The sequence below is a fragment of the Bombina bombina genome, chromosome 10 (assembly GCF_027579735.1).
Source record: "Bombina bombina isolate aBomBom1 chromosome 10, aBomBom1.pri, whole genome shotgun sequence".
Lineage (NCBI taxonomy): Eukaryota > Metazoa > Chordata > Amphibia > Anura > Bombinatoridae > Bombina > Bombina bombina.
Window position 1 is genome coordinate 181,482,517 of NC_069508.1, and position 16,871 is coordinate 181,499,387.

At 39.6% G+C, this 16,871-nt stretch overlaps 1 protein-coding gene across 5 annotated transcripts in view; it reads left to right on the plus strand.

Moving 5' to 3' along the window:
* HPDL (4-hydroxyphenylpyruvate dioxygenase like) overlaps window positions 1-16,472 on the plus strand; it is a 155,479-nt gene extending 139,007 nt beyond the window's left edge. For all 5 annotated transcript variants that reach the window (XM_053693563.1, XM_053693567.1, XM_053693566.1 and 2 more), the window contains exon 2: window positions 12,762-16,472. In XM_053693563.1, the coding sequence (XP_053549538.1) occupies window positions 12,762-13,996 (1,235 nt within the window). In that variant the 3' untranslated portion in view covers window positions 13,997-16,472. The remainder of the gene's footprint in view (window positions 1-12,761) is intronic.
* The last annotated feature ends 399 nt before the right edge of the window (window positions 16,473-16,871 follow it).

Sequence of the window (16,871 nt, forward strand, 5' to 3'; positions counted from 1 at the left end):
CTCTGATGAATATGCTGTGCTGTATAATGATGTGCACTTCTATACTGCTCTGTATGTATACTCTGATGAATATGCTGTGCTGTATAATGATGTGCACTTCTATACTGCTCTGTATGTATACTCTGATGAATATGCTGTGCTGTATAATGATGTGCACTTCTATACTGCTCTGTATGTATACTCTGATGAATATGCTGTGCTGTATAATGATGTGCACTTGTATACTGCTCTGTATGTATACTCTGATGAATATGCTGTGCTGTATAATGATGTGCACTTCTATACTGCTCTGTATGTATACTCTGATGAATATGCTGTGCTGTATAATGATGTGCACTTCTATACTGCTCTGTATGTATACTCTGATGAATATGCTGTGCTGTATAATGATGTGCACTTCTATACTGCTCTGTATGTATACTCTGATGAATATGCTGTGCTGTATAATGATGTACACTTCTATACTGCTCTGTATGTATACTCTGATGAATATGCTGTGCTGTATAATGATGTGCACTTCTATACTGCTCTGTATGTATACTCTGATGAATATGCTGTGCTGTATAATGATGTGCACTTCTATACTGCTCTGTATGTATACTCTGATGAATATGCTGTGCTGTATAATGATGTGCACTTCTATACTGCTCTGTATGTATACTCTGATGAATATGCTGTGCTGTATAATGATGTGCACTTCTATACTGCTCTGTATGTATACTCTGATGAATATGCTGTGCTGTATAATGATGTGCACTTCTATACTCCTCTGTATGTATACTCTGATGAATATGCTGTGCTGTATAATGATGTGCACTTTTATACTCCTCTGTATGTATACTCTGATGAATATGCTGTGCTGTATAATGATGTGCACTTCTATACTCCTCTGTATGTATACTCTGATGAATATGCTGTGCTGTATAATGATGTGCACTTTTATACTCCTCTGTATGTATACTCTGATGAATATGCTGTGCTGTATAATGATGTGCACTTCTATACTCCTCTGTATGTATACTCTGATGAATATGCTGTGCTGTATAATGATGTGCACTTCTATACTCCTCTGTATGTATACTCTGATGAATATGCTGTGCTGTATAATGATGTGCACTTCTATACTCCTCTGTATGTATACTCTGATGAATATGCTGTGCTGTATAATGATGTGCACTTCTATACTGCTCTGTATGTATACTCTGATGAATAGGCTGTGCTGTATAATGATGTGCATTGCTATACTGCTCTGTATGTATACTCTGATGAATATGCTGTGCTCTATAATGATGTGCACTTCTATACTGCTCTGTATGTATACTCTGATGAATAGGCTGTGCTGTATAATGATGTGCATTGCTATACTGCTCTGTATGTATACTCTGATGAATATGCTGTGCTGTATAATGATGTGCACTTCTATACTGCTCTGTATGTATACTCTGATGAATATGCTGTGCTGTATAATGATGTGCACTTCTATACTGCTCTGTATGTATACTCTGATGAATATGCTGTGCTGTATAATGATGTGCATTTCTATACTGCTCTGTATGTATACTCTGATGAATATGCTGTGCTGTATAATGATGTGCACTTCTATACTGCTCTGTATGTATACTCTGATGAATAGGCTACGCTGTATAATGATGTGCACTTCTATACTGCTCTGTATGTATACTCTGATGAATATGCTACGCTGTATAATGATGTGCACTTCTATACTGCTCTGTATGTATACTCTGATGAATATGCTGTGCTGTATAATGATGTGCATTTCTATACTGCTCTGTATGTATACTCTGATGAATATGCTGTGCTGTATAATGATGTGCACTTCTATACTGCTCTGTATGTATACTCTGATGAATATGCTGTGCTGTATAATGATGTGCACTTCTATACTGCTCTGTATGTATACTCTGATGAATATGTTGTGCTGTATAATGATGTGCACTTCTATACTGCTCTGTATGTATACTCTGATGAATAGGCTGTGCTGTATAATGATGTGCACTTCTATACTGCTCTGTATGTATACTCTGATGAATATGCTGTGCTGTATAATGATTTGCACTTCTATACTGCTCTGTATGTATACTCTGATGAATATGCTGTGCTGTATAATGATGTGCACTTTTATACTGCTCTATATGTATACTCTGATGAATATGCTGTGCTGTATAATGATTTGCACTTCTATACTACTCTGTATGTATACTCTGATGAGTATGCTGTGCTGTATAATGATGTGCACTTCTATACTCCTCTGTATGTATACTCTGATGAATATGCTGTGCTGTATAATGATGTGCACTTCTATACTGCTCTGTATGTATACTCTGATGAATATGCTACGCTGTATAATGATGTGCACTTCTATACTGCTCTGTATGTATACTCTGATGAATATGCTGTGCTGTATAATGATGTGCACTTCTATACTGCTCTGTATGTATACTCTGCGAATATGCTGTGCTGTATAATGATGTGCACTTCTATACTGCTCTGTATGTATACTCTGATGAATATGCTGTGCTGTATAATGATGTGCACTTTTATACTGCTCTGTATGTATACTCTGATGAATATGCTGTGCTGTATAATGATGTGCACTTCTATACTACTCTGTATGTATACTCTGATGAATATGCTGTGCTGTATAATGATGTGCACTTCTATACTGCTCTGTATGTATACTCTGATGAATATGCTGTGCTGTATAATGATTTGCACTTCTATACTGCTCTGTATGTATACTCTGATGAATATGTTGTGTTGTATAATGATGTGCACTTCTATACTGCTCTGTATGTATACTCTGATGAATATGCTGTGCTGTATAATGATGTGCACTTCTATACTGCTCTGTATGTATACTCTGATGAATATGCTGTGCTGTATAATGATGTGCACTTCTATACTGCTCTGTATGTATACTCTGATGAATATGCTGTGTTGTATAATGATGTGCACTTCTATACTGCTCTGTATGTATACTCTGATGAATAGGCTGTGCTGTATAATGATGTGCATTTCTATACTCCTCTGTATGTATACTCTGATGAATATGCTGTGCTGTATAATGATGTGCACTTCTATACTGCTCTGTATGTATACTCTGATGAATAGGCTGTGCTGTATAATGATGTGCATTTCTATACTCCTCTGTATGTATACTCTGATGAATATGCTGTGCTGTATAATGATGTGCACTTCTATACTGCTCTGTATGTATACTCTGATGAATATGTTGTGCTGTATAATGATGTGCACTTCTATACTGCTCTGTATGTATACTCTGATGAATATGTTGTGCTGTATAATGATGTGCACTTCTATACTGCTCTGTATGTATACTCTGATGAATATGCTACGCTGTATAATGATGTGCACTTCTATACTGCTCTGTATGTATACTCTGATGAATATGCTGTGCTGTATAATGATGTGCACTTCTATACTGCTCTGTATGTATACTCTGATGAATATGCTGTGCTGTATAATGATGTGCACTTCTATACTGCTCTGTATGTATACTCTGATGAATATGCTGTGCTGTATAATGATGTGCACTTTTATACTGCTCTGTATGTATACTCTGATGAATATGCTGTGCTGTATAATGATGTGCACTTCTATACTACTCTGTATGTATACTCTGATGAATATGCTGTGCTGTATAATGATGTGCACTTCTATACTGCTCTGTATGTATACTCTGATGAATATGCTGTGCTGTATAATGATTTGCACTTCTATACTGCTCTGTATGTATACTCTGATGAATATGTTGTGCTGTATAATGATGTGCACTTCTATACTGCTCTGTATGTATACTCTGATGAATATGCTGTGCTGTATAATGATGTGCACTTCTATACTGCTCTGTATGTATACTCTGATGAATATGCTGTGCTGTATAATGATGTGCACTTCTATACTGCTCTGTATGTATACTCTGATGAATATGCTGTGTTGTATAATGATGTGCACTTCTATACTGCTCTGTATGTATACTCTGATGAATAGGTTGTGCTGTATAATGATGTGCATTTCTATACTCCTCTGTATGTATACTCTGATGAATATGCTGTGCTGTATAATGATGTGCACTTCTATACTGCTCTGTATGTATACTCTGATGAATATGCTGTGCTGTATAATGATGTGCACTTCTATACTGCTCTGTATGTATACTCTGATGAATATGTTGTGCTGTATAATGATGTGCACTTCTATACTGCTCTGTATGTATACTCTGATGAATACGCTGTGCTGTATAATGATGTGCACTTCTATACTGCTCTGTATGTATACTCTGATGAATATGCTGTGCTGTATAATGATATGCATTGCTATACTGCTCTGTATGTATACTCTGATGAATATGCTGTGCTGTATAATGATGTGCACTTCTATACTGCTCTGTATGTATACTCTGATGAATATGTTGTGCTGTATAATGATGTGCACTTCTATACTGCTCTGTATGTATACTCTGATGAATATGTTGTGCTGTATAATGATGGAATATCTATACACTAATAGTAAACTATATATATATACTGTAGATATAGAGAAGGCACTCACCGTTTTGACAACAATAATTTTAATGAACTGTAAATGTTTTCAGGGTCTCCCCCGTTCTCAGAGAGAAACCCTGAAAACGTTTACCGTTCATTAAAATTATTGTTGTCAAAACGGCGAGTGCCTTCTCTATTTCTACAGTGTATCATTTTTTGGAGTGCACCCTGGAGGTTGGAGACATATTGAGTGCTGGATCCTGACTTTATATATATGCAGGTAATGACCACATAGGCCCACGCCTATGTATAAACTGGCTGCTATGGGCCACCCCAGCACTTGGGCCCTGTGGTAGTTCTACCCTGCTTGGAAGCAATAGGAGGGCAATATCTTGGAGCTTAAAAGTACTATGATTGCCATAATCTGCGTTGCTACGTGCCCAGTATAAATTGCGTGCTACGTGCCCAGTATAAATTGCGTGCTATGTGCCCAGTATAAATTGCGTGCTACGTGCCCAGTATAAATTGCGTGCTATGTGCCCAGTATAAATTGCGTGCTACGTGCCCAGTATAAATTGCGTGCTACGTGCCCAGTATAAATTGACACAAACCTAATGTGCACAAAGTCCCTTGTGAACATATGGCTGACAGGGGGAAGAGGGCAGATAGTTTTATTTGATTTCTGACCTCACCTTACACTTCACCCTCTGATCACTATTGCTGTGCAAGACAGCTGGCAGCCCTATTTGACACTATATTGCTGCTCTCAGTGGTGACATAATACAGTTTAACTTATGTATTTATATGAGCTGTATTGCTACATTTGTAACAACGAGCTGTAAGAGTTAAACACATAATTCACATCTAGAATTAATGCAATGATAAACATTGTAATGCATTACAGCATATTATTATGGCATTTTTATGTCTTTTCTGGGATATTAAAAAAGAACATGTTCTGTTCTGTTATTTTATTTTTATACATATTCTTGTTTTGCTGTATGTATGACCCCTGTAGGGGGTTTCACACATTACAAAAGTGCTGCCTATAAGAAGGATGAAGCTTGTGAGCAAATCAGGGGTGGCATACATACGTATTCTGACCAGGGGCAGGAGTGACACCCATTAAACACCTCTTGCTTTTGTCTAAAATATTTGCCCCCCCCCCCCATGTTTACCTAGATAGGTCGAAAAGCAAATTCTGTATTCAGTATATGGGGTGGGAGGGATGCACATAGTGTTATTAAAGGGACATTCCAGACAAAATTGGAATCCACATAGATGCATTTCAGTTTTTAAAAGAAGCATTTTTATAATACTGTATACATTTATTAGCAAAAATGCTTCTAATAAAAGCTATAGCTGTTTCAAAAGTGTATTTAAAGGGACAGTAAACCTAAAAAATAATGTTATATAATTCTGCACATAGTGCAGAATTATATAACATTATTTTAGTGCTATGTGCAGAATTATATAACATTATTTTTTAGGTTTACTGACACTTTAAGTATGCAACGTGCACCAGCATTTTAAACACAGCACTGGTTCAGTGAGCCTAATGTGCTTGTACCATCTGGTAATGACTCTGTTTAATTGCTGACATGATACAAGCCCCACTGATGCTCTGAGCAGCTGCAGTATTCAAAATGCTGGTGCACTGAGAATATCTAGTTATGCTTCACATACAGAGAAGGAAATTTATGCTTACCTGATAAATTGATTTCTTCTACGATACGACGAGTCCACGGATTTCATCCTTACTTGTGGGATATTATCCTCCTGCTAACAGGAAGTGGCAAAGAGCACCACAGCAGAGCTGTATATATAGCCCCTCCCTTCCCCTCCACCTCCAGTAATTCGACCAAAGGTTATAGGAAGAGAAAGGAAAAGCTGCAGAGGTGACTGAAGTTGTAAATAATAAAAAATAATCTGTCTTAAATTGACAGGGAGGGCCATGGACTCGTCGTATCGTAGAAGAAATCAAACAGGTAAGCATAAATTTCCTTTTCTTCTACAAGATACGAAGAGTCCACGGATTTCATCCTTACTTGTGGGATACAATACCAAAGCAACAGGACACGGATGAAAGGGAGGGACAAGACAGAGACCTAAACGGAAGGCACCACTGCTTGAAGAACTTTTCTCCCAAAAACGGCCTCAGAAGAAGCAAAAGTATCAAATTTGGAAAATTTGGAAAAAGTATGAAGAGACGACCAAGTCGCAGCCTTACAAATCTGTTCAACAGAAGCATAGTTTTTAAAGGCCCATGTGGAAGCCACAGCCCTAGTAGAATGAGCCGTAATTCTTTCAGGAGGCTGCTGTCCAGCAGTCTCATATGCCAGGCGGATGATACTCCTCAGCCAAAAAGAAAGAGAGGTAGCCGTAGCTTTATGACCCCTACGCTTTCCAGAATAAACAATGAATAATGAAGATGATTGACGGAAATCCTTAGTTGCCTGCAAGTAGAACTTTAAGGCACGGACCACGTCCAGGTTATGCAAGAGACGCTCCTTCTTAGAAGAAGGATTAGGACTCAAAGAAGGAACAACAATTTCCTGATTAATATTCTTATTGGAAACAACCTTGGGAAGAAAACCAGGTTTAGTACGTAAAACCACCTTATCAGAATGAAATATGAGATAAGGCGAATCACACTATAACGCTGAAAGCTCAGAAACTCTTCGAGCAGAAGAAATAGCAACCAAAAACAGAACTTTCCAAGATAACAATTTAATATCTACGGAATGCATAGGTTCAAACGGAACCCCTTGAAGAACTCGAAGAACTAAAATTAAACTCCAGGGAGGAGTAATTGGTCTAAATACAGGCTTAATTCTAGATAGAGCCTGACAAAAAGACTGAACATCTGGCACATCAGCCAAACATTTGTGAAACAGAATTGACAAAGCAGAAATTTGTCCCTTTAAGGAACTAGCTGATAACCCTTTCTCCAATCCTTCTTGGAGAAAAGACAGAATCCTAGGAATCCTAACTTTACTCCATGAGTAACCCTTGGATTCACACCAATAAAGATATTTACGCCATATCTTATGATAGATTTTTCTAGTGACAGGCTTTCTAGCCTGTATCAAAGTACTGATAACCGAATCAGAGAATCATCGCTTCAATAAAATCAAGCGTTCAATCTCCACGCAGTCAGCTGCAGAGAAATTAGATTTGGATGTTGGAAAGGACCTTGAATGAGAAGGTCCTGTCTCAAAGGAAGTTTCCACGGTGGCAGAGAGGACATGTGCACTAGATCCGCATACCAAGTCCTGCGTGGCCACGCAGGCACTATCAGGATTACTGAAGCTCTCTCCTGTTTGATTCGAGCAATCACGCGTGGAAGGAGAGGAAACAGTGGAAATAAATAAGCTAGGCTGAACAACCAAGGCACTGCCAAGGCATCTATCAGTTCGGCCTGAGGATCCCTCGACCTGGATCCGTATCTTGGAAGCTTGGCATTCTGTCGAGATGCCATCAGATCCAATTCTGGTCTGCCCCATCGGAGAATCAATGAGGCAAATACCTCCGGGTGAAGTTCCCACTCCCCCGGATGAAAAGTCTGTCGACTTAGAAAATCCGCTTCCCAGTTCTCTACTCCTGGGATGTAGATTGCTGACAGATGACAAGAGTGGGACTCCGCCCAACGGATTATCTTGGATACTTCTCTCATCGCTAAGGAACTCCTTGTTCCCCCTTGATGATTGATATAAGCCACAGTCGTGATGTTGTCCGACTGGAATCTGATGAATTCTGACAGCACTGCCTGTGTGCAGTTTTAACTACCTACCATCGTTGTTTCTATGAAGGAGTAATAAAGGTTCATTTACCTTAACTTGAGGCTCGCTGGTTTTCTTTATGTCTTGACAGTCGTGATGTTGTCCGACTGGAATCTGATGAATTTGGCCGAAGCCAACTGAGGCCACGCCTGAAACACATTGAATATTGCCCTCAGTTCCAGAATATTGATTGGAAGTAGAGACTCCACCTGAGTCCAAACACCCTGAGCCTTCAGGGAATTCCAGACCGCACCCCAGCCCAGAAGGCTGGCGTCCGTTGTCACTATTACCCACGTGGGTCTGCGGAAACAAGTCCCCTGGGACAGATGATCCGGCAACAACCACCAAAGAAGAGAGTCTCTGGTCTCTTGATCCAGATTTATCTGAGGAGATAAATTTGCATAGTCCCCATTCCACTGTCCGAGCATGCAGCTGCAGTGATCTGAGATGAAAGCGAGCAAATGGAACGATGTCCATTGCCGCAACCATTAATCAAATTACTTCCATACACTGAGCCACTGATGGCCGAGGAATGGACTAAAGTGCTCGGCAAGTATTTAGAATCTTTGATTTTCTGACCTCCATCAGAAATATTTTCATGGCTACCGAGTCTATCAGAGTTCCCAAGAAAGGAACCCTTGTCTGTGGAACAAGTGAACTTTTCTCTATGTTCACCTTCCAACCGTGAGTTCTCAGGAAAGACAACACTGTGTCCGTGTGAGACTTTGTCACTTGATATGTTGACGCCTGGATCAGAATATTGTCCAGATAAAGGTGCCACTGCTATGCCTCGCGGTCTGAGAACTGCCAAAAGAGACCCTAGAACCTTTGTGAAGATTCTGGGTGCTGTGGCAAACCTGAAGGGAAGGACCATGAACTGATAATGTTTGTCCAAGAAGGCAAACCTTAGAAACTGATGATGATCCTTGTGGATAGGAATATGAAGGTAAGCATCATTTAAGTCCACGGTAGTCATATATTGACCCTCCTGGATCATGGTAAAATTGTTCGTATAGTCTCCATCTTGAATGATGGGACTCTGAGAGACTTGTTTAGATCCTTGAGGTCTAAGATGGGTCGGAAAGTTCCCTCTTTTTTGGGAACCACGAATAGATTTGAGTAGAACCCCTGTCCCTGTTCCAATTCTGGAACAGGACAAATTACTCCCATGGTAAAAAGGTCTTTTACACAGCGTAAGAACGCCTCTCTTTTTATCTGGTTTGCAGATAATCTGGAAAGATGAAATCTCCCTCTTGGAAGAAAGTCCTTGAATTCCAATTGATAACCGTGGGTCACTATTTATAGTGCCCAGGGGTCCTGAACATCTCTTGCCCAAGCCTGGGCAAAGAACGAGAGTCTGTCTTAGTAGCAGCAGCGGGCTTTTTAGATTGTTTACCTTTATTCCAGTTCTGGTTGGGTCTCCAGACTGACTTAGATTGGGTAAAATTCCCTTCCTGCTTTGTGGAAGAAGAGGAAGCGGGGGTCCTCCTTTAAAGTTCCGAAAGGAATGAAAATTATTTTGTTTTCCCCTCATCTTAACAGACTTATCCTGAGGTAGGGCATGGCCTTTACCTCCTGTAATGTCAGAAATGATTTCCTTCAATTCAGGCCCAAAAAGGGTCTTACCTTTAAAAGGAATAGCCAAAAGCTTAGTTTTTGATGACACATCAGCAGACCAAGATTTGAGCCACAACGCTCTACGTGCTAGAATAGCAAATCTTGCATTTTTCGCCGCTAATTTAGCAATTTGAAAAGCAGCATCAGTAATAAAAGAATTAGCTAGCTTGAGAGCCTTAATTCTATCCAAAATGTCATCTAACGGGGTCTCAACCTTAAGAGACTCTTCTAGAGCCTCAAACCAAAAAGCTGCTGCAGTAGTTACTGGAACAATGCAAGCCGTAGGTTGTAAAAGAAAACCCTGATTAATAAATAATTTCTTTAGAAGACCCTCTAATCTTTTATCCATAGGGTCTTTGAAAGCACAACTGTCCTCAATGGGTATAGTTGCATGCTTAGCCAGAGTAGATATTGCTCCCTCTACCTTAGGGACCGTTTGCCACGAGTCCCGAATGGCGTCTGATATGGGAAACATTTTCTTAAAATTAGGAGGGGGAGAAAACGGTATACCTGGTCTATCCCATTCCTTTTTTATAATTTCCGAAATTCTCTTAGTTCTAGATATTTATCCATTTTACACAATTTCTCTGGTGGTATCGCAATAGGGTCACAATCATCCAAAGTCGCTAAAACCTCCCGAAGTAACAGGCGGAGGTGTTCAAGCTTAAATTTAAAGGACATAGTGTCCGAATCTGTCTGAGGTAATACATTCCCTGAGTCTGAAATTTCTCCCTCAGACAGCAATTCCCTGACCCCCAACTCAGAACACTGTGAGGGTACATCGGAAATAGCTAATAAAGCATCAGATGATTCAGTATTTACATTAATATCTGATCTACTGCATTTACCCTGTAACACTGGTAATTTAGATAAAACCTCTGTAAGGGTAGTTGACATAACTGCAGCCATATCCTGCAGAGTAAAGGAATTAGATGCACTAGATGTACTTGGCGTCGCTTGTGTCGGCGTTAAAGGCTGTGACACTTGGGGAGAATTGGATGGCATATCCTGATTTTCTTCAAACTGAGAAATACACTATCTTTACTTAGAATATGCTCTTTGCAATGTAAGGCCCTTTCAGTACAAGAGGTACACAATGTAAGAGGGGGTTCCACAATGGCATCTAAACACATAGAATACTGAGATTCCTCAATGTCAGACATGCTGAACAGACCAATAAGTGTGTAAAAACGTTACTTTGACTTCAAAATTAACACAATCCTAAATAAGGCTTCCAAAAATGATTGCACCCTAAGTATTAAGGGAAGGATTAACTGCTAAACAGTATTTATAGCCATATATAATAAGTCAGCACAAAAATACCCTCTGCACCTCAGCTGTGGCGCCTACCTGCCCCCAGGGTACTTCGAGAAGACTCAACAACAATCCGGAGAGGAAAGAACTCTGTTTAAGCTCCACCGGAGCTAAAGCCTGCTGCCTCCTAGCCAGAATACAGAGCGCGTCTGAGCGCGCGAAAATAAGCCCCTCCCATCAGGACCGATGACCGAGTAGGCCCAAACAACCGCATGGAGGAGCGGTTTAGCAAACTAGCCATGTGGAATGATTACCCCAAATAACATGCAACGGTCATAATGTGAAACAACCACCATAAACATATAAATCCCCAGTGTCTTATAATGAAAATTGCAGCACATAGCCCTCATTATAAACCTTGGCCAAAATGTCAACAGAAAAAATAAAAAATGAACAGGTTTCAGTAACACCCCCCTTGAAAATAGGTCTACTGCTTACCCCTTCCCTAAAAGGGAATACATATTCAGCCATTTTCTGACATACCAAGTCTCTTCAGAATAAAAGGCTGCACATACCTCAAATGCTGCAGACAGCATGAAACGGTCTCCACACTGAAGATGTCTCCTGTATTACCTTCAGATCTGTGGTAACCAACATGGATCTTAGTTACAGCTGCTAAGATCATCAACCTCAGGGCAGAATTCGTCTTCCAAACCCCCCTGAGGGAAACAGTACTCACCGGTACCATTTAAAATAAAAAACTTCTTGATTGAAGAAACTAACACCTCACTTTACCTCTTCCTAGTATAACACAGGCAAAGAGAATGACTGGAGGTGGAGGGTGGAGTCAAGGGAGGAGCTATATATACAGCTCTGCTGTGGTGCTCTTTGACACTTCCTGTTAGCAGGAGGATAATATCCCACAAGTAAGGATGAAATCTGTGGACTCGTCTTATTTTGTAGAAGAAATGTTAACACTAAAAGAGTGATAACTTTTACTAGAAGCATTTTTTTGCCAATACATATATGTATATTCCAAATAAGTTTCTATTCAAAATGTAATTCATCTATGTGTATTTAAATTTTGACCAGAATGTCTCTTTAATTAAAAAGTGAAACCTAGGATTTTCAAGCTTTTAGGAACAAAAACAATAAATGCATAATAAAAAAGAGAATGTAGACGCACTTAGTTTGAACTTCAAATGAGTAATACATATGTTTCTGACAAATGTCAGTTACATTTTCCTTCTGAACGCTTCATGTGACAGCCATCAGCCAATCACAAAATGCATGTACGTATATCCTGTGAATCTTGCACATGCTTAATAGGAGCTGGTGTTTCAGAACATGCACATTTAGGTAATAGAGCATACAATTTCCAATTCACTTCTATCTGAATCATGAAAGTTTTATTTTGACATGACTGTCCCTTTAACATAATTATTTTTCTTGTACAGTATATATATCAATATATGTGTGTGTGTGTATATATATATATATATATATATATATATATATATATATATATATATATATATATATATATATATAATGTCTAACTTATCTCTACTTTGTCTGACAGATAAAACCACTGATCTCTGCACCATGATCTCCCCACTGGTGAGGCTTAGCCATATCTCTCTCCAGGTATCTAATGCTCAGAAAGTCATCCGAGACCTGGTGACCAAGTACCGATTTCACCCATTTGCCTCCTGTGGTTTGGATGGGAGAAGCTGGTGCCAAGTTGCACTGAGAAATGGAGGAGTCATATTTATGGTGAATGAAAACCCTGGAGACACAGCAGAAAGCTCGTCTTTGCTCTATGATTACCCCATCTCACAACCTTATCCAGACACGGCCTGCAATGTCAGCTATGAGGTAGAGGATGTACCCAGCCTGTGCCAACACTTGGCTGGTAATGGTTGCCAGCTCTTGGTACCCCCTACAAAACTCAGTGATATTTTTGGTTCAGTAATGTACTGTGTGGTGAAGTCTGCAATAAGAAATGTGAGCCACACTCTCATTGATCGAACACAATATGGAGCCAGCTTTCTCCCCGGATTCCAGCATCTGGAAAATAAAAGCAAACATTTTTCTTCAGAAGATATGACCCATATTGACCATGTTACATATGTCCTCCCAAGGGGAGATACGCCACGTGTCCTAGAGTGGTACCAGCGTTGCCTTGGTTTCCAGCACTTCCCACTCAATAAAGGGGAGGACCCTCTATATGGTTTTGAGATCACTGGACCCCAGATAGGCCTCCGCATGACCTCTGTTGAGTCCCCAACACTTAAAGATAGGAGCAAGGCGGTTTTTTGTGAGTCACTTCCACAGGAAGGCATTAACCAGGTGGACCAGTTCCTGAAACATCATGAAGGTGGTGGGATTCAGCATGTTGGACTCTCTACTTCAAACATCTTCAAAAGTGCAAGAGCCATGGCAGAGTCTGGGGTGCAGTTTGCAAGCCAGCCTTACACGTACTATACCAACTCTAGAAAGCAATTGGAAATCCATAGCGCTGGCTTAGAGCCTGAGTTGCTTTCAGAGTTTGGGATACTGCTGGATACCTCTGCTGTGGGGACAGCAGGAACCTCTGGAGGTTTTCTTCTGCAGGTGTTCGCTGAGCCTCTCTTCAGTAAGGATTCCTTCTACCTAGAGTTAGTAGAGCGCAGGGGAGCATCAGGGTTTGGTGAAGGAAATATACGAGCTCTCTGGCAGTCTATGCAGGAGTGCTTGAAGGAGAAAGAGCAGGTGGAGACAGCTGCACCCACAGCGGTCGGACTGTTAGCTGACGGACAAGTGGCTGTCAGATAACAGTCCGGCCACGAGATAGAATCGATAGATTAAATAAATAGATTCGATAGATAAATTTGATAGATAGATTAGATAATTTCCCAAACAGAGAATTACAAGATGTGCGGACTGGGACCCATGGTTAGGTTCCCAGAGGCGGTTGCAGCGCCCGAGGCTCTGATTACAATAGAGCACTCTGGAGCGTATCTGCCCTTGGCCGAACTCGGAACATGCTTCGGCATTCTGTCCGAGCACCGTGCTAAACAGCTGCACTCACCGAACTATAACTCATATATATATAGCCCAATAGGTTCAGTTGGTCTTGTGTAATATGTATTCTGTTACCTTGCTTGTGTTCTTATTTTTAACCCATTCTCTGCCAGTGAGGACTGCGATGAGCAGGGCTGTGTTGCAGCTTTGTCTGTCAGTCAGTGAGTTAAAGGTTCTCTTATCTGGCATAACAGTGAACTGTAGGTGAGTGCAAATACATTTATCTCCCATAAAACCTTAATATCATTGTTTATATTAGTTACTGAATTTGTATTTAAAGGGGCATTAACCCTTTCATAATGGTTCTTATTTGTCTACATCAGTGATCCCATTTAGAAAGCACCATTGGCTTCAGTACAGCCAAATGGCTAGGAAGTTCCATGCTTTCTTAATGGCACTAAACCCAGGTCAGTTAGGATGGGATGGAACGTCCTAACGTCGGGAAGGGGTTAAATTCTAAGGGCTAGATTACAAGAGGAGTGCTCATTTATTGCACGCACGTAAACGGGCAAATTCACCTCTTTACGGGCGCACGATAACTAAACCAGCCAAGTGGAAGTGCAAGCTCGCGGTAGCAATTAGCACTCAAAAACTTAACCAGATGTCGGACCTCTGGTTAATTTTTTAAATGTACCCCAACTGCCCCCCTCCAAAAATAGTGCAGTGCCTTTAGTAATATTACAAAAAAAATGTTTTATTAAATAACTGCACTAGGCAGTTTTTGGGAGGTGTGCCTTTACATAGCGGTCTACGGGGACTGTGTGTTCTCCATAAATAAATATGTATATGCTTATTTATGTGTTAATATGGGTACATAAATACCCCTTCGCTGCCGTGTCTGAGGGCATGAGAACGAGGCTCTCATTGGAATCGCTCCTCGCATTGCACCCCACTTGTAATACCAGCTCACATTTGCACACGCTGCTATTACTAAGTTGATCGCAAATATGGCTTTTTGTGGAACCAGGGCCCCAGAGGGAATAAATAAAAGAATGGATGTGGACCTTTTCACTGAATAATTTTATACATTTTGTCCTCGCATGTTGATTGTAAACTTAAAGGTTTAGGTCGAGATGTATAAATTACCATATGACTACACACATAAAAATAAGTTTGGATTCCCCATAGGTAAACATCTTTTTTACTTCACAGGTTTCTTTGGTTGTCTAGATCATGCTTAGACCTTAAATACAATCTCTAGAGTGTTCTGAATTGATTCCTAACAGAATTGTTAGAATAGTCCTCTTCCTCCTTGACTTATTTATGTTCATATCTATACATATCCTTTATATTATATCACATTAAAGTTAGTCATCTGTGGGAAGAAAACAATAATATATTTTTTAGGATATGTGATTGTCTTAGTATGTAAGGTTTTAGGTAGTTGTGCAATGCCACCACAGTTTTTGTCACTGTCCTAATGCATTTTTAATTGACAGTTGAAGTGTGATGTTGATTCACAGCGGTGACATTGCACAACACCACTGTTATCAAGTGTCTTTTTATCGAGGTTATTGGTTTGGTTATGTAACTTTCTAAACCAGATTTTACTACACAGAGTAATCCTTGACTATAGACATGGCCATTCCCTAATTCACTAGTGCATATTGCCTGATAGCAGTAATGTTAGCCACTTTTTTGGATACCAACAATAATCCTTACCATACTACCATGGGACAATTCTTTGCAATGATTATTATTTATTATTAATTATGTTATAACATTTATCTGGGTTTTTATTTTAAGCAACTATGTATGTTTTTTATTTTCAAAAAAACATTTCATTTTTAAAAATAATATATTCATTTAATTCTTTGTATATTATTTGTTCACTTTTACATTTATTTTTCCTAAGCAAAAACAAATTTGTCCTAAAATTATTTGTTCTTTTGAAAATGTACAATGTTTATTATTATTATTTTATCCTTGTTTCTATTGTTAAGATATGTTATTGTGTTTATTGCTAGATATGAGTATTGTTTCTTGTGAGACCTATGTAGGAGCTGACACCCTTTCACAAACTGCCATTAATTTACTATTGGCTAATTGCAATTTACATAGTTTATTTGCTGATTGGCTGCTGGCCCCTATATAGGTCTTGACTTACCTAGACTCTTTAGCCTCTGATGAAGCGCATGTGCGCATGCGCGAAACGCGTCAGGTGTTCATCTGAACCTGTACCTGTTATTTGGCAATCTGGCTGAATAAAGATACTTTTTGCATCAAGTTTCCTGTCTCCGGGTCTCCTATCTTTCCTCCCCCTGGTGGGACTTACCTTCTTCAATAAATATGTATATGCTTATTTATGTGTTAATATGGGTACATAAATACCCCTTCGCTGCCGTGTCTGAGGGCATGAGAACGAGGCTCTCATTGGAATTGCTCCTCGCATTGCACCCCACTTGTAATACCAGCTCACATTTGCACACGCTGCTATTACTAAGTTGATCGCAAATATGGCTTTTGTGGAACCGATATTTTGCGCTCAACTTGTAATCTGGCCCTAAATAAATGCTGATAGAATAATGGATGTAAAGAAAAGGTGAGTCTGAGAATATCAGGTAGATGTATATTTTACAGTTTCATTAGCTGTTTAAATATTGACAAAATAAGTGTTACGTTTTAG